Raw genomic sequence first — 21,360 nt, forward strand, 5'->3', positions numbered from 1 at the left:
ACAAGTAAAATATCCCTCTTGCCCCCTTCATTGGTTAGAATGACTATTCAATCCTTAGGGCACGGTTTATTTGCTAAATTTGAAGTGAGGTGAAAAATTTGGAAAGATTAAACTGGTATATGAAATCCAAAATCCCAAAGTATGGTTTGTTTTATTTGATGGGGTGAAAGTAGAATAAGCAAACATGCTTATATGATATGTTACTTTTTTCAACCTATCCCTTTTAAAAATCTTACTAAATAAGTAAGACTTTGTGAAAAAAAACATGGAATATAATAAAATTCAATCCCCATTTGAAACTGTTTTTAAAAGTCATTTTACTTTTTGTTCTCTTGCCCTCAGTATATATAAATCCGATATATTTCTACAAACAAATGTGCCTAGCTTTCGGGAATCTGGATCATCACCCCTGACGGGAGCACTCTATGCTCCTCGACGGGTTTTCCACCACAAAAGAGGTGGGCCCCACCACTGAAAATATAAAAAAAAAAAAAAAAACCCTCCCATCACCACCCTGGGCCCCCTGTTTTTTGTGGTGGTAACCCGTCGACGGGTCGCAGATCCGGACTCAGCTTTCGGTCCGTGTACGATTTGAAACCTTCACTCTTTTCATTTCCCCAAAGAAAAAAGACTCCGTAATTAAATATGTGTATATATATATATAAATATAAAATTATTATCGGCTTTTCCCGAAGAAACAAACACACATCCTCAATTCGCAGAGCTGGATACATAGCGACATTTTCTCCCCCAAGAAAGGGTAAAGAACTTTACGCCCATGCAGCAGAGGATCTGGACCATTTTAGTAAAAGACTGATAGTCCCTCTTTGAAGGACGAGAGGTACCCTTCAATTCCGCGATAATTAACACTCTCACAAAACTCAAAGTCCTTGGCGTCGTTCCGCTAGATTCTTGCCTATCTTGCGTTTCTTTTTCTGTTCGTTCTCTGAAAATCTAGCTTGTGGTGTTATAGTATAAAGATTCGGGAGTGGAAGATGCAGAGCTTCTTCAATGGAACAGCTGATGATGTGGCTCAGTTGCAGTCTAGAATGCAAGCACTCGAGCAAGCTTGCGCGGCCATCCAGGTCTGATTTCTGTTCTCTGATCTATCCGTTATCGCGAAATACAAATGTGCTGTTGGTTAGAAGATACATTAGTACGCTTACTTTATTTTGAAGTATCGAGATTTTAGTGGATGTTTTTTACTCACTCCTCGTGGCATCGAAGCTTGGAAATGTTCTGACAGGTTACAACGATTGTTGAGATATGGAGGTTTTGTAGGGTAATAGGCTTATGGTTGTTTTCCGTAATCTTGAAACAGTTTGTATTTCTTTTGCAAATTTGTAATCATCCAATTGATGTATCGCTGATTGTTTTTCGTCCACCTGATCTGATCTCTTCATATTTGTCAGAAAGTTTTGCTGTAACTTTGAGCGTTTTCGTTCAACTGTATTTCGAGTATCTGGATTTTTTATTGGACTTACGTGGAAATTTTTTGATTAGATATGCTCATTGTCCTTGTTGATATATGTGAGGCTTGGTTGTTTTTACTCATTGAGCTTTATTCAACTTTTCTTTATGTCATATACATTTGAAGCTCCAAGTCTTGCTTGGCTGTCTGTGAAGCAAGAATTTTTTCTTGATACTTGTGTGTTTTGTTAGAATAATTTGCTTTTCTCTCTTTCTCCCTCCCCTTTTTTCTTTTCGGTTGGGGGGGGGGTGTGGTGGTGGGGAATGCACCTAAGGAGGAGTTCAAATTGGTGGGTTTGAGCTGATGCACCAATGGCTGGATTTTTGAATGATTCCCACTATAGTTAGCTGTTTTTTGGGCCTTCTGAAGAGTGAAGCCAGTGATTCCAATCTTAGTAGGGGAACCTACTTGGACTCAACTAATGAATCCTATTTGGATTAGAATTCCCTAGTTCAACTAGACTCAACTTCTAATATAGAAAAAAGACTCTTTAAGTAAGAGTTCAGAAACAAATACAACTTGCAGTTCAACTTCTAAAGTGACTTCTACTTGAAATTGGATTCCACTAACACTCCTAATGGAACAAGGACTCTTTCATATAACTTGCTAATCAAGGACTCTTAGGACAAAACAAAAATAGATATGGACTCATAAAATTACGGGGAATCAAACTAGACCACTTTGACCTCAAGGGAAGTGGTAAAATGACCAAAATAACCTTAGGGCATTTGGCCAGCTCTAGATGCTGCAAGGTTTGGGGGTTGTCTTGGGCCCAAAGTATGAAGTGTCCTATGCTTGCTGACCTTGGTTACATCAGTCCTGAGTAGTTCTGTCCTATTTCAAATTTCCTTCTCGTAAAGAAGCTATAAATATAGCCCTCCACACATGTAACAGATTTAGACTTGATTAATTGAATGAAAAACTGATTTGGAGGAAGAGTTGGTATTATGGGACCTGTTCCTAGGAGGTCCCATGGCTGTGTGATGAATAAATTATGCAATTTTCCAGCATCTCATCTCATCTCATCTACAAGCCTGTGGCAGCCTTGGTTCTTCGAGTTTTCTGCAGTTCAAGTCTCCTACAAGTACAACCCCAGCCCCTCCCCTACCCGTTTCCACCCTCCTGACCTTGCGCAGCTCTTCCTCCGTTCATCTCTAGCTTGTGGTACCCTCCATCCCAAACCCTAAGTTCACTCCATTCCCAGCCCCTACTGATTGCAGGCTTTCCCCTCCCCTCTAGAATTCTACAGCTGTATTCCCTTCCATTCCTAGACTCGTCCCCTCCATTCCTTTCATTCCCCAACCCCCATTCTCTCTTTTTCTCCTTCTTCTGCTTGTGGCAGCCTAGAAACCCATAAATTTTGAAAACCTTTAAAACCCTAGTTTAGGTTTTCGTTCATAATCCTTCATCCCTACCCCATCCTATCCTGGACTCATCATCCCCTACCTTTACCCTACGCTTGACCATAACCCTAACGCTAACCCTACCCTGGAAACCCTAGAAAGTACTAAACTATAAGTTTTAGAAACCCTAACATTGAGGAATAATTCTGCAATTAAGAATTCTGTTAAAACAGAGTTGTTTCTACAATTTTCAAACCCAAACCTAGCCTGCCTGAACCTTGATTCCTTCCCACGCTTAACTGTAGAATTCTGTTAAAACAGAGTTGTTTCTACAATTTTCAAACCCAAACCTAGCCTGCCTGAACCTTAATTCCTTCCCCCGCTTAACTGTAGACTTCCCTATTCATAGCTCCAAGGTTTGGAAAAACCAACCTTAGCCACAGGGTATTTGGTTGTTAGTTGCTGCCCCCTTTGTTTTGGCTTAGAACAGCAGGGTTTTAAACCCTAAACTGCCGGCTGATTCTTAGAAAAGATCCTACTACTGGCCCGCTATTCCTGGGTGACATCATACCTCCCTTGAGGCAAGTTGTAATTCCACTTTCACCCATCAATTTAACTATTTACATATACTTTCCCTACTACTTAAACTAATTGATTTCTAATCCACTTAATTACTCTGTAACTGAAAACTTTTATAATTTAATAATATTTTGATCAAAGCACTTTCCTACTAAAATAATCTTCTACCATTGCTGCCTCTTTTCCACCTTAATCCCCCTACACTACCACTTTCTGTTTATCCCATCTCGTTTGGGGGCCAGATTGCAGTCACACCTGGAAATGGGGAAATCGTTGGAAACCAGCATGGCAGTGACCCAACTAAGCAATTAAAATGAAATCCGGGAAAAGATTCCCTTTAGTCTAGCGAAGGGAATGTTCTAATGATTTAAACTGGACATGGGTTCAAACCAGCAAAAGTGTTTCAATCTTAAAACATAAAATATCCTAAAAATAGGAGATAATTTTGTACTGAACCTAATGACACCTACTTTGGGCCCTTAAAAGTGGTCTGATGCCTAGAAAATCCATCGAATCAGAGGCTTAATACTTATATGACCAAACCCTAGGTTCAGTGAGAAGCCAGTTTGATGATGAATCTGCATCAGTTGACTTTGGTAAAATGAAGATACAACGCACTATTACTTGGCCTTGATAGCCTCTTCTTTGGAAAGTCAGCATATTATGGTAGAAAGCACTAAGCAGCAGTTATTAGGAGAGAAATTTCTGTAGTAGCTCTCGTAGAATTCCTAGCAAATGCAATTTATGGTAAGTTTGGGGATTGTATGTATTCTGGCTCCTGGATGATAGTTTGTGCTGTGTCTTCTCCCCCCTTTGCTGTTTCTGATTTTTATCTTGTCACTGAAGTTTCATTAGTCACAAAAGGACTGATAACATATAGATATTCTATTTTGTATTTTTTTCATTTTATTGCGACTTTTCTATCGGTGGCAACGGCAGAGCTTAAGGGCTGAAAAGATTTCTTTTTGCTTCTCTCAATTCTAAAATTCGGATTTTTCTTTCGTATTGCTATTTGCTGATGGTATACATGTGATGAATTTCTTTAATCTTCAGTTACCTTTTTGTGTACTGTGCTTGTTCCATCATGCAGGGATTAGACCTGGATACTTAACATACTCCCTGTTTTTACTCTGGCAGACGTACAGCAATCCAGCCATAGCTGAGGAAACTATCTTATCTCTGCGCCAATCCCCTCAACTATATCAAACGTGTAAATTCATTCTTGGTCAGTGTCCTATTGAGCAAGTTTAATGCAGTCTTTCATTTTTGGGTTATTAAGAAATAAAGAATAATTCTTTCATTATACGTATGGGAGCAGAACTTTCGAGACATCTCGCTTTTCCTATATAGCAAGACAAGACAGTGTGCTTAGAACAACAAATTTTGAGTCTTTTGAGTTGTAACTTTGATCATTGGATTTTCATTTGAACTTTGTACTTGAACTATAAAACATGTGTAATGTATTAGACTTGTTTAAGTTTTGAACTTTAAGCATTAGCACTATGAGTTTATGATGTGTTACGGTAAGACATTTTAGGTTTCACTTTAGTATATCAGTTTTCAGTTTGGGGTCTGAAACGGAACTCACATTTACACTATTTTGTTTTTCATAAATCTGAGGTACCTAACCCTTGAGTTGGGAAAAAAAAATTCCACCAGCTTGGCAAGATATCGAGCCAACTCACTTTTTCTTAGTTGGCGAGATGGCTGAACTGTGATTATATTTCATCTTATAAGATCATTGTGAACTTTCGTAATGTAGTTCCAGATTTGTAGGAGACCGATTAGATGCCAGTTTTAGTGTCTGCTATAACTGGGAAGGTTCGAAAACTTGTTTTATCTTGGTTTTCCGGTCCTAGCAAGATGATGGATGTATCAGAATTTCAGTGGGACTTCGCCGATATATGGTATTTTCTACCAAGTTTCAGTGGGTAATTTTGGTTGGTTTTAGACTAAATTAAGGCCTGGAACTTTATGGAAACCCTATTTTTGGGTATAACACATTTAGATGATGATATTGCAAAAATAATTACTAAATTGGTATTTTGTATTCACATCCTGTACTGGCAGTATATTGTTGAATTCTGATGTATAATTACACGTTAGTATTGCTTCAGTACTTAATGGCATAATTAATACACTGTTTGGAGATTTAAACAAGTGATGAAGTGAATCATTAATGGGTATTGCCAAAGATTCATAATAATCAAGCACATAATTTTCAAGGACGTCATTATACCATGCTTTCTTGATATACTAATATAATTGTTTAGTACGTAGCCAAAGTCTGATAGAACTAACTTGCATTATTGTTTGAGTACTTATCATAGGATATGAATCACTGAACTGTGAAGAGACCCAGTGGTCCATTGGGATTCAAGTCATATGATGCCGTGGGTAGGATGTACTGCTGGTGGGTTGGGAAGGAGAAGATGTCATCCACAAAAGTCGATTCAGTATATCATCTGAGTGGGAATCTCACTTAATTACCGAAATGTCTGAGATTTCAACTGAGTTTTCCGAGATGTTAACCCAAATTTCCGAAATTTTAAGATTTCTAACTGAAATACTGAGATTGTCTGAAATTTCAACATCAATTTTGCACATTTTTATTTTGAAATTGTCTTTGTTTCAGCCCAACTGTAATACATGTTTTAGTCAAACTAGAGTTTGGTGACAAAAAATATATTAGGCTTGGGTTAGAATAAGAAATCACACAACAATGAGAACTCAAATGTTTTAGGTTATGGATGGAGTGAAAAATCAGAGATTGTTAGCCAAAAAAATTTGCCGTCACCGCAACCATGAAGTCAAATTTCAAATAGTAACTGATGACTGATGTAACCCCTAAATTGAGGGCCAATAGCCAGTAGTCAAATTAGTGTTTCTCAAAACCTTGTGGTTATGATTTTAGAGCTGATTAGGGTTGTTAGAACTTGTAAGGAAGGAATAATAGGTTTGGCTGGGGTTTATTGGAATACAAACTTTAACCTTGCTGTTTGGGGTTCAAGGCTTCAAGCTTGAATTCTAGAAGTTCTAGGGTTTTGAGAAATTAAGGCAGCAAAGGAATTAGGGTGTAGACAAGGGTTTGATTGGTCCAGTAGAGCTGAAATTGGGAGTGTAGGTCAGTGGGGTTGGGGGGATGAGGTTCCTAATGTTTGGGACAGATCTAATGGTTAGATTGGCGTGGATTTGACCTTGAATTATGGGTCTCTAGAAAAACCTTCAGAAAAATAAGAAGAGGGTGATATGGCAATTAGGGTTATGATTTTTAGGGTTTTGGGAGTAGGATGAAGTGCCGCAGGGATGGGGGAGGAGTTTTAGACTAGATGCGATGGATGGGGGGAGAAATCTAGAAACTATGGTTTGGAAATTTCAGAATTTATGGTCTTCGGTGGGGGTAGGGATCAAAGGTTAGATCCAGAAGGGAATGGGTTTTGGATGAGGGGATGGAGGGATCTGGTGTCACACCCCACCTGAACTATATAGGCTCAAGGAATGATAGGTATGCTACACTGGCACACCACACAATCTAAGATTGCATAGTTTTGGGCTAATCTCACATCCACATAATAAATCTCAATATAAAGAGAAATTCAAAATCTTGAGCAGCCGAATGGAATATAAATTTGATTTAAAATGATTAAGGTTCTCTCAACTAATCATTAGAGTTATATCTTATTACATTTAGTGCACTGTTACATGGCATCAAAACTGGATAAGGAAAACGATATTCATAGAATCAAAATCGCAATAAGGAAAGGCACAATCAACAGGCATGCAATTCGCATTATGTGTGTCAACCTCCTGAGCCATCAAATCATACTCCTCCAAAGCGGGACTTTCTCCTGCAACACAATCTAAAGAGGACATTCCCCCAAGGTATAAGCTTTTCAACACAAGCTTAGTGAGGGGAGATGCAAGTTGAATGCAATTTTCTAACACATTGTATCACTACATGCATCGATAACACCATCAATACGAATAATCATACAAACAAGCAGTAAAACAAAACCAGTCCATGATAATGCATGATCAATTTATTAGAAAATAGAAGCCCATCCTAGCAAATTACTAAGTTAATGCTAGTATAGTACTAGTTGCGACACATTATGATGACCTTAGTACCACTCACACAATGGAAACTTAATGGTCAAACATAGCCGTGCTGGAAATTGTCTGGGTCCAGACTCGACAACCCCCCAATGTAACTCTATTCTACTGCCCTGGTGGAGGTGACCCTCCTAACTTCCACCAACAACTACAACAACCTGACTGCCTCCTTGACTTCGAGGCTGACTCGAAGAGAGAGTATCATTTGAATCATCATTTGAGCTCCCACTCTCATGATCATTTGCTGTAGCAAGTTGACTAGGTGGCTCCACAAATGTTATAGCTGGTCCTGTGTACATCGTACCCTCATTAGAAGATATGTGAGCATCCACAACAGTTGGGGTCCATGACAGCAGCAATAGTAGGATCTGGTTGCCCTCCCAGCTTATCTATCACTAGTGTACCTCGATCCCAAACCCACTGGTATATGACATCCTCCTCCTTTGCAAGTGGCTCATGGAATATATTTGACAATTTATCGGGTCTCAAGCGTCGTCATCCATATCATCCCGTATGTGCCCTATTGTTAACCTCATGCTATACTGCACATACATCAAATCCTTAAGCCTCTTACTCCCCAATCTGTTATCTACTTAATTGTGGATGATTGAGAAGGTGCTCCAATTCCTCTTGTAACCAGAGGATGAGCAAGTTTGTGCAAGGACCTTAATTGTCATCTTCCTCAGATTTGGGGCACTAGTTTCGTATAGCACCCGCCAGTCAACTTCATCACAAATATAAGAATGCGTTAGACCGTTAGTTTTGGCAAATAAATCTTAATACTTGTAGTACTTGATTGCTTATCAGGATCATTTTTACTCCTAGTTGTAACTGCAGCAGGCTTGCCAAAACTCCTAGAGCCATCCCTGAAATCCTTGATTTGTACGCCCATGTTTCAAGTGTTGACAAAAACTTACTAAGTCTAATTATTGTATATGCAAGAAGAAGGTGAAGAAAACATAAAATAACTCCTCATCTCTCCATTGATTAGCCCCTGCATGGCGGGATTTGGCGCTAGCTTCTCCACCACCTCTTGCACCGCAGTCATCAAGTGAACCTCAAGCCCTAGGTTATTCTTGTATTGGTACTATGGTTTGAGGTAGTATGCTGTGTTGAGGAAATTAAGAACTTGGTTAGTGACTTAGTTATTTATAAAAATGCAATCAACGATATATAAATTATACAACATAAAGTTAAAGTGACTCACTAGCCAAGTGCAAAGGATGTATTAAGTGCTTCTCCCATCTAGTATCAATGATCCTCAAGTAGGCTTTGGAGGATCTAGGGGCAGCAGATCTGCTGGAGGGCAGCATATATATGGGCCAATATGGGCTTCTTCTCTGCATCCACCATTCTCAACACAAACACAATAGGCTTAAAAATGCCCACCGTCTTGTTAAACTCCCCCTAGAAGGAATCATCAACAATGGTTTTTGGGCTTCTCTTCTTTTAGGTGTGTTAGATTCAGGCTAGCTAAACCACTCCTCACTCGCAAACAAGTGCCGAAGACCCACCACTTTCTTCTGGAAGCTTTTCAATGCCACATGGTGGCAAATCTAGTCAATCTAGGCCTCAGTAGATCACCATCACACTTTAGCCTATCATTCTTAAGACATACCCATGGTTATAAATGAAATTACTAACCTTTCTTGCCCTTGCGACCACACTGCGAATCGACTTCCTTTTCTCCAAATTCTTTAGCAGGAGGTCAATGGAATGTGCAACATATGGTGTCCAAAATAGATGAATCTTGTTGCTTTTCTTGGTCATCAGCATTTCCCCAAGCTTTTTGAAGTTAGCACCATTATTTGTAACAACTTGGATAACGTTGCTAGCCCCTACCTCAAGGACCACTTGCCTTAGAAGCTTGTAGAGGTAATCAGAATCCTTCGCCTTATAAAAGGCATCCACAAACTTCAAAAACATTTTTCTTCCATTGCAGTACACTATGAAACATTGTCCTTCTTCACCTTTGGCAAGTATTTGTGCATCAAATCCCTTGGGGTTGGGCCTTTCACCCTTACACCTGCCCTGGCTATTGCATCAATCATCCCTTGATAGTATGGAGTGTTGGCTACATTGGTTGCAAACTTGCAATGTTGTTATATTACATAGAGTTGCTAATTGCCTCCCTAGTTTGATCCTCCGTATTGCCTCCACCAAACATGTGTTGGATGCTTCTTTGGTAGGTGTCCTGATGCTTGAAGAGGGTGGGGTCTTGTTAAAATGTAGGATCCACCCTACTATAAGTTTGCTCCGCGTCATGTCTAGTCTTCTTTCTCCTCTCGCCTCCTTGCTGAAAACTACGCCTAGGTGGCACAGCTGACCCAGATCCACTTGCTTCTGAAGCCTACTCATATTGCCTCACATTATCAAAATGGAAGGACTGCCTGCTAGCTTCAAATGGGACCTTCATTTGTCTCCACTCGTTTGTTAACTCCACACCCATATTCCTCATCACCTCCTTGTCATCTGACTCCTCATCAACATCAGCAAAAGGCCTTTGTAACTTTGCCTCCTCAAACTCCCTATGCTTTTGTATCCTCTTTGCCTTTTCCTATTTCCCTTCTTTTAGGTTTGCTGCACTTTATAGGGAACCTTAGCACACTTGGCAACATCTTTGTATCCTCCCGCCATGTGTTGCTTCAATCTAGTTAACCACCAGGATTCAAAATCTTCAGGCAATACTTGCATTCGGATATCTTCTTATTGGAGGTCAATGCCTCTCATCATGTTGCCAAGTAATGCCGTATGCACCAACCCACCCCACTGCCAATGGCAGTGCCACTCCCACTACTCGCCATATAAGTTGGAACACATTACAACATTCCTACATATCAATAGAATAATTTATTCATAATTAAAAGCATGTAAAAATAATTATAAAACAAAAAACACACATTTTGTTTTGAGAACACATACATAGCATGCTCATACAAACATGTTTATATTTTTACAATAAACTAGATAGCATAAGCATCATTTAAAAAAAAAGAGAGGAAATTTTTTTTATTTAATTTATAATAAATATGAAATTTAAAAAAATTTGCCCCAAGCATGAATTTTTTTTGGACTCCATTAGGCTGTAGCCTTTCCAATAGAGTCTAACATCTATTAGAATCACATTTATAACCTAAGTATTTTTCAACATTTTTTAATTTTAATTTGTTTGAATTTTTTTTTAAATACAAAAATTCAAAAAATAACAGAAAATTAAATTTTTCCCCCAAGAAAGTGTAAATCAAAGCAAAATGTTCAACATATGTTTAATCTGCACTTAAAAACACCTGCTTTAGAACATGATGTTGGAAAAAATCAAAATTTAATGGAAAATGTCACCTTGGTTGAAGATCTCCTTGAAATGAGCTTGTTTGATCTTCCTTTGGTGTTGTAGATGTGCTAAGATTAGTTGCAGGTGAAGATTTGACATCAATCCGGAAAAAATCGGGCAAAAAAATCATGTTGTAGGTAGTCTTAGCCATGGTAGAAGATCTCGCTCTCGAGCGAGACCTCCCCACCTTGAAAAACCGAGATCTAGACCATTTCGGTGAGATCTCGGTCGAGATATACAATTTTTTTGCGTTAACTCGGTGGCCCATCTCGGTGGGTTTTAGGGCCCAATTGGATTGAAACTTGGTATTTAGCCTATGTAAGGCTTTTTGAATACATTGGTGGCCATGGATTTGTCAGAAAACAACCCTAAGTATGATTTCTAAGTCTACCCGGCGTGTTAAACCGAAATGTTGTAGGATTAGGGAATGCAAAGTTATAAAACATGTAGGTTCTAAGAACCTTTAAGGCATATAAATGAAAAGCAAGTGTATCAAATGCATCAAGTAACCTAAATGTTATCAAAATTCCATCCATAAGAGTATCACAATCTCAATTTTCAAGAACAGAATAATAAAATTGTACAACCATTAGAAGTTCTATATAAGTCATTAAATCATAAGTTCATAAGACAAGTAGAGAATGATTGATCTTCCTTCGATGTTGTAGATGTGCTAAGAGTAGTAGTTGCAAGTGAAAATCTAGTTGAAATCCACAAAAAAAGGAAAAAATTGAGAGTTCCAGCGAGATTCAGGGCCAGATATGACGAGATATGGTGAGATATGGCGAGATCTTGAGCAAGATATCCCAACTCTCTGCTCTCGACCTCCATCTCGTCTCGCCTACTTGAAAAAACTAGATATCTTGCGAGATCTTGCGACATAGTCTCAGCGAGATAGGGTGAGAGACAATGAGAGGGGTGAGAACTCGACCTCTCTCACTTGTGTATAAGATCAGGTTGGACTGGAAACTCAGTCGAACCGGGATCTCCACTTCACTAAAAAGGAGATCTTGACTGGCTATATCAACTAGCGAGATCTCATTCCATGGTAGCCCTTCCTCACACTTCGAACCCTAGAAATCCCCTCCCTCTTGTGCAACCCTTAACCTGAATCTAGAAAAGAAAATTGCTGAAAGTTATCAAAATTCAGAATTGAAATGAAGCCTTAAACCTGTAAACCATTGACGGCAACCATTAATTAATTAATTGTTAACCCTAGCTCGACCTAAGACCTAGGAACCCCAGCCGCAAGCTATAAAGCTCTATTTTCTTTTAGCCGCAAGCTCCCCAAACCCTAGAAAATTGTGCTATTCATCGAATAATTAGTAAAATCATTCCTTCCCTCCTTGGTTTACTTCAACTTGCTTGCGGTGTTCACAGATTTGAGCCTTTTTCCAACTTTACCTTAGGTCTTGTAAGCAGCAGTCCAAACACTTGCAGCAGTCCTCGAATAGTAGAAAGGTTTGATGTAACTCGGGTTTCTTTGACCAAATCAGAAAAGCTATAACCAGGGAGTCATGTGCAAGCCATCAATCCTGAGATGGTCCAGGGTTCTTGGTTTCATCGTAGTGCCTGTAATATGTCCTGTAAGTCCTTGGTCAGTAATGTTAATGTAGACTGATCTTGACCACATTAAGTAGTTTGACCTGTCCAGGATTATAAGTGGGGAACCTAGGGACTGATGGTCATTCTTTTGAGGTTTTTTGGCTGTAGCGGCTATAGGTTCTGCTGCTGTAGTTGAGTCTGATGTAGCCATCTTAAACTTGGTTCACAAATTTATGGAACCAGACTTACAGTTTACGGCCAATTGTGGATGGATGAAAATTACGGCAAAAAATTACAATCTTTGAGGCTTAAAAAAAAATCTAAACTGTTTCTAAATTCTTATCAGAATACAGCCTTAAAGAAGTAGATATTAAAGGGGTATTACTGCTAGGTATACCGCAGGGGGGAAAAAAAATCCAGATCTGCCACAAGGTTAGGTCTCCAAAGGGGAAGACTTCTCTAAAGAAAAATCTTCAGGTGTTGAGTAGAACAGGTAGGGCAGAATCTGACTGGTTTATTATTTATTTATTTATGTTTTAAAAACTTTTGTCAAGTCATGAAAAGGGAAGAAGGGCAGCAATTTGGTCCACTGTATTCCCTTATTGCTGTCCTTAAAGCTAGGGTGAAGGATATGCGGCTGGGGTTTAGATCCTTTTTCAGATCAGAGATAAGTTTACCTGGTTTAGCCGCAATGTGCTTTACCATCCTTGATGAAGATTTTGATCTTCAGGGGAATGGGTGAGAAGGTGCAGCAGCTTGATGAAGAGTTCCAATCAGCGGTGAAGTTGAAGGAGCCAGCTGCAAAAAATTGAAGAGAACCAGCCTGGCTGCAATTTGGTTTGGAGAGAATGCAGTGTTTTTAACCGCTGGTTACTTCAGAAGAAGTGATCAAACGTAGAGCCTAAAGGTCTCCATGTTTTAAGTGAGTGATTTGAATCTCAGAAATTGTGCTTTATTCACGGCCTCTGATTGGGGATTTATACTTTCTGACCAGTAGGTAAAAATTTGCAGTAGGAAAGGGAATACAAGTTTGATAAGGAAAAGGAAAAAAAGAAACAAAACAACTAATAGGAATTAGGAGAGGGAACATCCCTCCAATATCTAGCACTAGCACCAGTCTTGAGAGGGACAAATGCCTCTAGAAAATGCTCTTTAAAAATGTCTTTCTTCAGTCATCAATCAAAACTGAGGTTTCTTGGGGTTTCATTACCTCTGTTAGGCCTTGACTCATTGGGTTTATCATTCCAAACTGAGTTGGTGAATTACTGGTTCTTGGATAAGCAACTTACTGGTGTTAAATCTTCATTTAAGAACTGCAGCTGAAATGTTTTGTGGGTATTTTTGGGCTAAATTTACCAAAATTTAGCTTTACATTCTCCATTTTCTTCCTGTCTGTAAAATTTATTACTGATAAAAACTTGGATATGAAATTGTGCTCCTTCTTTCGAGGAATATGGGGTAGATTCTCTGGAAGGATAGAGTAGGTTTACATTTGTCTTAATTGTTTTGTTATCAAGCGTGATATTTTACAGATCCTCAATCTTTTATTCTTCCTACAATATTGAAACAAAAATAAATATGAATTATAGACATTAGTTCTGGCTATGTCTGGTTGGAGTATATATTCAAGGATTGGCTGATATCAAACTGGCCACAATACATAACGGATTGGTCAAGCTCTCATCTGCTGACAGAGCTAGGTATTTGCTGGCACATACCATTTTGGGTTGCTATTTTGTGGCATTGATCCAGGTTTGATACTGATCTGGATGACTGCTTCAGTATGTGAATAACTCCCACTAATTTAAGCTAATTTATTAATTATCAATCTGGGAGGTTTTGAAGGTGAGCAGTGAGCTGACTGATCTCATGAGATTTAAGATTGGCTATGCAGGCTATTCAGCAATATATTTACCTTCAAGTTTACTAGTTTACTAGTTCATTAGTGTATATACTTTCTGGGACCAGTTGATACTCATAATAGTTGCAACCTTCCAGAAAATTCTCAGATGGCTACTGCAAGGTTTCTAGCTGCTGCAGCCATGGGTGATTCTGCAATCAGGGGATGGGGGCTTCTTTCTGCTGATGAGAAGAGAAGTTTGGTTAGGTATGTTTGTCTCCTGCAAGTTGCCATGAGGGGCGCCTGGGGGGGGGGGCGAGTTTTTGGTGGTGGGGGGGGGGGGGGGGCCCCTGGAAAATATTTAAACCCCCCCCCCCCCCCCCCCCCCCCCCCCCCCCCCCCCCCCCCCCCCCCCCCCCCCCCCCCCCCCCCCCCCCCTTTAACTCCCTCAATATAAATATATATAAACAATCTTGAATTTATTGCGTAGTTTTCCAACATAACTTTTAAACCAATCCATGGTTGTATCAATCTGATTTTTATTTGGGAAGTCATGTTCTAGTCAAAACCTTATTCAGTGTCATGTCCAAATACAACATAGTTGGGTCAATATCACAGGTATTATTTTGAGTATTTTCGATGTGAAACTAATTCATGGATTGGGTTCAAAATGTCAAAACTGGTAGCACAACATGAACCAACTGCAAGAAACTATTAGCCTTGAAACCACAGTTTGGGAGCCTAGAGAAAATCCAAGGGTTTGGCTGAAATATGTTTGAAACTGAGAAAATCTTTGTTGGCTGGTCAAGACATTCACAAAACCTAGATTTGGAACCATTGTCTCTTATATCCTCCAACCAACTCCCAACCATTGATTTGTGTGCTCCTCTGGCCAAATTACTTTTCCTTTTAAAATAACTGTTTATATTGTAATTATTAGTTACATATAACTGGACGATTTGAGCCCTTTATAATAACTGAAAGTTTTCTTTTGACTTTCTATTACAAATATGCAGTTATTGCCTGTATTTTGTCATTCAACATGCAAGTTCACCTGATGTATTTGTGCAAGTAAAGATTTCAGCTGTTGGAGCCCAGTTGCTGAAAAGAGGCTGGTAAATATTATACACTTGGAACTTTTAATTTTAGTAGGAGGTGAAGACATGCAATTCATGCATATCCAACAGCAGGTGTCCACAAGTATGGCCTTTCTATGGTTATTGGTTCTTATATCGAAAGTTTTGGAACAAATAAAACATAAAAGATGAGGAACAGAATTTTTTTGGGGTTAAATAAAGGTGTTACCAAACATTAGACTACAGAACAGAGTGGTTCAATAGTCTAAACCAAATGTTAGAAATTTCAATATCTCTTTCTGACCAACCCCTGCCTCCACCAATCCCCCCAAAAAAAAAACAAAAAGAAAAGAAAAAAGAAAAAGATCTACTATGATATTCAGTGGGATGGGGTTTAAAAATAACATGTTGTATTCATGTGGCATACAGCAATAAAGGCTTCTGATTTCCAAGTCCATGCACTCACTGATTCATCTGTTATCCTAAGTATTTTTTTCTGTTACTCCTCTTCTTTTTCATTGTTGATTTTAGTGATTTGTTTCTTCTTCGTAGGCTTTCCCTTCGGTATTTATTCATTTAGTGTAATTTAGATTACCTGCAGTTAATGGCTGTTCAGTTTCCATGCTTTTTATGCACTCATCTCAAGTTAAACTCTTGTTGCTCTTTTTACTTTGATATGGTTTCCTCTGTAGGCTAGATTTCATGGAAGCTGAAAAAGAGGGTTACCTCTCTGAGGTATGAACATGTGGGCTATGTTATATTTTTCTGCATTTCATTCACACTATTTCTGTGATCTGTTAATATGCTGATGGTCATAATAACAATCTGATTCAGCAGATAGATTTTATAGAGATTGTATGTGGACTTTTTTTGGTGTTTTGACAAGTATATATTGTTAAAACTTAAAAGAATAGAAGAATAATGGCGTAGGAGGGATTTGATCTCCAAGCCTGGTCACAACATTCCATGGTTCTTATTGTTGAGCCTAGCAGTTCTCCAGGACAATAATTTATTAGAGAAGGTGATATACTAACCATCATTTGATTGGTTGGAAATGGTTGAATAGGCCAAGAGAAGTGTGTTTTTGCAATTTTGGATACTGAATCTAAAGAATTGATCTTCACTAGGTAACTTTCATTTTGGTATTGAAAGGAGATGACTTGTCAGTCCTATCCATGGAATTAATGGCAATTCTAAAGGGGTTGCAATTTTGTCTTGAAAGGGGATACTGGAAGTTTGCATCAGATCTGACTCCTAGCTGGCTATTGACATTCTTGAATGGAAAGTACAAGGCCCTTGGAGAGTGCAAGGTATGAAGTGGGGATATCGGTCACAGGGCGAGTATATTAAATTAGAGAGAATATAGGCATGCATGGAGAGAACTGAACCAACCATCAGATTACATGACAAGTTCTGAAGTAGGTACTGGGGAGGTTATATGGACTCCGGAGGATTTTCCTATGGAACTTAATGAGAAGATTCAGATGGATGCAGAAGCATATGTGTTTTATAGGCTGTGAGTGGGTGCTTGTATCTGTTCACGACGCTGGTTAGGAGGGAATGTCCTCTTTGTCTGGAGTCCTCTCCCCCTTCTGAGGTTCTAGGAGGCTGTCTACTCTGCAACTTTTGTCTTTTATACAAACCTTATCCCCCCCAAAAAAAAAAAAAAAAAAAACCACAAGATAATTTGAAAGATCATCATATAAAGTGTGCTAAAGTTTGTAGTTTTTGGTTTGGGGTGGCATTCTAGGAATTTTTAGAATAGAACCCAGGTGCAGTTTTTGGATTAGCATTAATAAATCCACAAGATAATTTGAAAGATCATCATATAAAGTAGTCTTGCTTTCAAGGCGGCAGGGCAGCCATGGACCATGTAAGGTAGGAAAAAGAGAGAGTTGAATTCTCAACAGTTTGGTGTTAGGGGCGGGGTTTGAAGTATTGGCTGAGATTAGATGAGACAGGCTGATGTGCTTTGATGCTGCATGTCTTCGAGATGGTATTAGACAAATGTCTCTATAGTCTTAAAATTTCATATTTTATCTTCTCTACCACAACAACAACACGCCTTTTTCCAACTAAATGGGGTCGGCTACATGGATCCTTGCCTTCCAATCAGCTCTATTTGAGGCCATACTAGGTACAAGGACTTAGTTATGTATATCCTTTCTCATTACTTTCCTTAAGGTTATCTTAGGTCCACCCCTAGTTCTCTAATTCTTTTGATTTGATTAAATCCCTTCTCCGCATTGGGGCATTTAAAGGCCTCCGTTGAAAGTGGCTATGCCACCTTAGTCAACTTTCTTGTAGTTTATTATTTATTGGAGCTACTCCCGAGTCTTTGTTTTGCCACTCATCCATCTTAGAATTCTCATTTATGCTACACTAAGTTTGTCTATATGATGCTTTTTAACAACGCAATACTTTGCATCCATAGTGATCTTCTCTATTGCATTGTATTGGCCAATACAATGCGTAGCATAGATGATACAATTGATACATTACAATAAAGGCATTTTTAATCAAAAACAAAATAAGTTTGATATAACTATTTTTTAGCTCCGTCTTGGCGATTAGGCGACTAAGCTTATTTTGTTTTTGATTGAGGCCAAAGTGATTGAGGCCCCGTCTTGGCGATTAGGCGGCTAAGCGGCGCTTAGGCGGCAATAAAGCGACCAAAGCGGTTTAGTCAATGTTTTTAATATAACTATTTTTTAATACAAATACTTTTTATAATAAACTAAAGTACTAAACAAACATTCAACAATCACATTCATAAAAATAAAAAAAATAAATTCAAGAATCACAATTATGAAAAATTATCCAAAAAAAGAATAAAAACATAACTTCATCTCATCAAGCATCATATGATTCATAACAATAATTATGTAGTATGTACTATATCAGTAATCAATTTGAAAAATGAAAATGAAAGAAAAGTAGTATATACTATATCAGTAATCATTGAATATGACTCATGCTTCACATTCTGTTGCCGACAGGCATTTTGGGCCTCGGAGTTCATTTGCAAATTGGGTCTTGATTCCGAAATGGCTCACATATTTAAATTTATATACGGCATTGTAGAATAAATTATGATTAAAAAATAAATAATATGCACAAATTACAAAATGTAAAAAAAAGTGGTTGCTTTAGCATCTAGGCGGCAAAACGATAGTGCCTAAGCAAAAAAGCGGCAAGAAATCAGCCCATTAGTTAAGCGGTTCAAAAACTGCTTTGCCGCCTAGGCGGCCGCTTAGGCGCGCCTAGGCGGACGCTTTGATAACCATGTATCGCAGTGATTTGCCTCAACATGTATTGGTCAAAAAATGTGATATAGAATGTATTAAACAATTTGCAAAAAAAATTGCTGGAACTTGATGAGATATGTCGACTCATGTCAGAATAATTGCCTGATGCATGTCAATATGTATCTCCAGCCATTGAAAAGCGATTTTTGCACTTTTGTTTCACAGAATGCTTGGCTTGGGTAGTAAACTAGCAGTGTTCTCCCTTTCCAAGATCAATTTTGACCTATTTCTTGGTCATCTTCTTCAAATGTGTTGGGCTTCACATTTGTGGTGGATTTTGACACTGTGATGTGATGTAACCCAAGATCTGTGTTAGACTTCCAGGACTCTCTTTGATTAGAACCAGCAAATAAATGGGTTCTCAATAAGGTGAGGGTTATCTATGGGAAGGTTTAGGTATGGTTTTGGGGTAATTTGGAGAAAGTAATGGATAGTTGGAGAAAAGGGAGACTCCTAGGTTTTGTTGGGGAAATTATACCTTGAGTATGGGATGGTCTTGGTGAAGAAAATGGGTAAAACTTAACAAAATTAAGATGGGCTGTTGGTTAATAGGGTTTGGGAATACCCAAAAATCCTATGGGATGTACTAGGGTTGATAGGAAAAGGAATGGAATGGAATGGAATGGATTAGGGTTAATATGGGTAGAGTTTGCGAGAGATTATAGTTTTAACAAAACTAAATGGGAAGGAAGAGCTTGAGGAATTAACAAGAATCAAATTTCAGATGGAATGGGGATGGGAAAAAGATGTGAAAGCTTGCAGTTAGGGAGGGAAGGGGATGGGGAGTCTTGCGGCAAAGAGGGAGTGATGTAAACCTTGTTTAGGGTTCAGGTTTGGGGAGGTTTGTAGTGGAAATCCCCTAAAACTAGGTGCTGCCCAGGATTTTCCAACGAAGAGAAAGGTTATCCTGAAATGTGTAGGGTGTTTTATGACTCTGAATACTCTGGTGTAATGCTCAATTCAGATCAAAATTTTATAAAAAATCGGAAAAACTAGGGTGTTGGGAGTTTCAGCTAGTGTGGGAGAAGCGGCTGTACTTGCTGCCTTGAATTTTCAGACCTAGTTTTAAGAATTTTTGAGTGTATGGGAGGCTCTGAATTGAAGTAGGTTTAGGTTTTAGAGGTTAGAAATAACATGCAGAAAATTTAGAGAAGAAGATGTGTGCAGGAGAATTTTCAGACTTGAGTAAACAGGGTTATTTGGAAAACTAACTGTAGATCTGCAACCTAGAGAGAGTTGCGATCCTATGGAGAGAAGAAAGGATTTTATGGGGGCTGGGGAATAGGGAACTACAGGGGGTGGGGTTTTGATGCTGCCGCAGGGGAGAAGAAGGGGGTAAGGAATTTGTGGGGTTATGGTAGAGGTGGGGGAGGGGTTGGGGGCTGTTGCAGGGAGTATGGGAGGGGAATTAGGTTGCTGTTTGGGGTGGGGAAGTAGCAGGAGGCCTGCAATGGGAGTGTGGGTATTTTCTAGGGCTGCACAAGAGAGATGAGGGGTGGGGGAAGGTTGTGGGTGAGACCGTGAGAGAGGAGGCCGGGGAAGGGTCTGCGATTTTGTGCATTCTTGGGGCTGCTGTGAATGACTAATGGCTACTGTTGATGATGATTAGCTGCTGTAATTTTGATATTTGCTGAACCTTGAACAAAATTCTTAATCATGGCTGCCTCAATGAGGATCATTAACTAACACAATTTATTTCAGTAATCAGACTCAAGATTGTAAAGAAACAATAGGCTTATTTATAGCCAACTAAAAGACTCTTAACACCGAAGGGGATTCCTTAATGGACAAGGATCCCACCACATAATCTGGACTCTTGAATTGAAATCTAGAAAAAGACACACGCTGAAGAAAAACTTTATCTCAAACTCTACTAAGCACATGTCTGAATTCTCTTTTAATTAGAACTCTGATGGCACATGTGCTAAAGTTTAAGATAACCAAGGACTCGCTCACTAAAAACAAACTCTAGTCAAAAGAAAACTCCTCAAGGATAGGAACTCTCTTTGTAGAAGAGTCTTGTCTTATCCACAACTAAACCAACTCAAACACAAAGTCAAATTAAGATGTGAAACCTAAATAGAACTCTAGTAATAAATCTGGAAATAATTCCAGCAATAAAAGAGGACTGAAAATGCCCTAAATACCCCTACTAGGGGGGCTTCTTGGAGCCATCTAGTGGGCCCCACTTAGGGTTTCGGCGAAGGGTTAAACTCGTGTCACGTCAGGGAGGGGTGTTCTTGTTGAAAGATTCTTTTGAGAAGCTTGATTCTCTCTTTCTTTCTGTTCTTTTTTTTTTTTTTTTTCTCTTCTTCTGTTTCAGTTCTGCCACAAGGGTTCAAGAAAGGCAAAAGATATAAAAAAGAGGGAGGGGAATCTCTGCTGCAAGAAAGACAGGACAGAGCTGGGCAGGGATCTTGCTGGAAGCACCTGCGATGGGAAAAGGCTGCTGTAATTCCAGAATTTGGGTTAGGGAGGGTGGCAGGTCTGGCACAGGGTTAGGGGAAGGGATTAGGGGTGGCCGGGGAGGGGGGATGTTTACTTATTTGATGGAGAAGGTCTCTTGCAGAATGTTCTTGAATTTGTGTGCTGGAATTTATTGAAGAGTTGCAGAAATCCTTCAATGGAAGCTGGTGCAGGGAAGAAGATGAAGATGAAAGAGAGTTGTTGAATTTCCAGAACTGAAAACACTCTTCAGCCCAGACCGTAGGGTTTCTTCCCCATGACCCAAGCCTCTGAGTTTCTTAAACTCTG

At 39.1% G+C, this 21,360-nt stretch overlaps 1 protein-coding gene across 3 annotated transcripts in view; it reads left to right on the top strand.

Annotated features, from left to right (window-relative positions):
- Nucleotides 1-704: 704 nt before the first annotated feature.
- Nucleotides 705-21,360, top strand: part of LOC149028255 (exportin-4 protein) — a 149,007-nt gene continuing 128,351 nt past the window's right edge. For all 3 annotated transcript variants that reach the window (XM_089135523.1, XM_089135533.1, XM_089135540.1), the window contains exons 1-6: nt 705-841; nt 974-1,085; nt 4,531-4,618; nt 14,381-14,489; nt 15,239-15,337; nt 15,991-16,033. In XM_089135523.1, the coding sequence (XP_088991649.1) occupies nt 996-1,085; nt 4,531-4,618; nt 14,381-14,489; nt 15,239-15,337; nt 15,991-16,033 (429 nt within the window). In that variant the 5' untranslated portion in view covers nt 705-841; nt 974-995. The remainder of the gene's footprint in view (nt 842-973; nt 1,086-4,530; nt 4,619-14,380; nt 14,490-15,238; nt 15,338-15,990; nt 16,034-21,360) is intronic.

Source organism: Hakea prostrata, chromosome 1, assembly GCF_041222555.1.
Source record: "Hakea prostrata isolate BN-2017 chromosome 1, UWA_Hpros_2, whole genome shotgun sequence".
NCBI lineage: Eukaryota > Viridiplantae > Streptophyta > Magnoliopsida > Proteales > Proteaceae > Hakea > Hakea prostrata.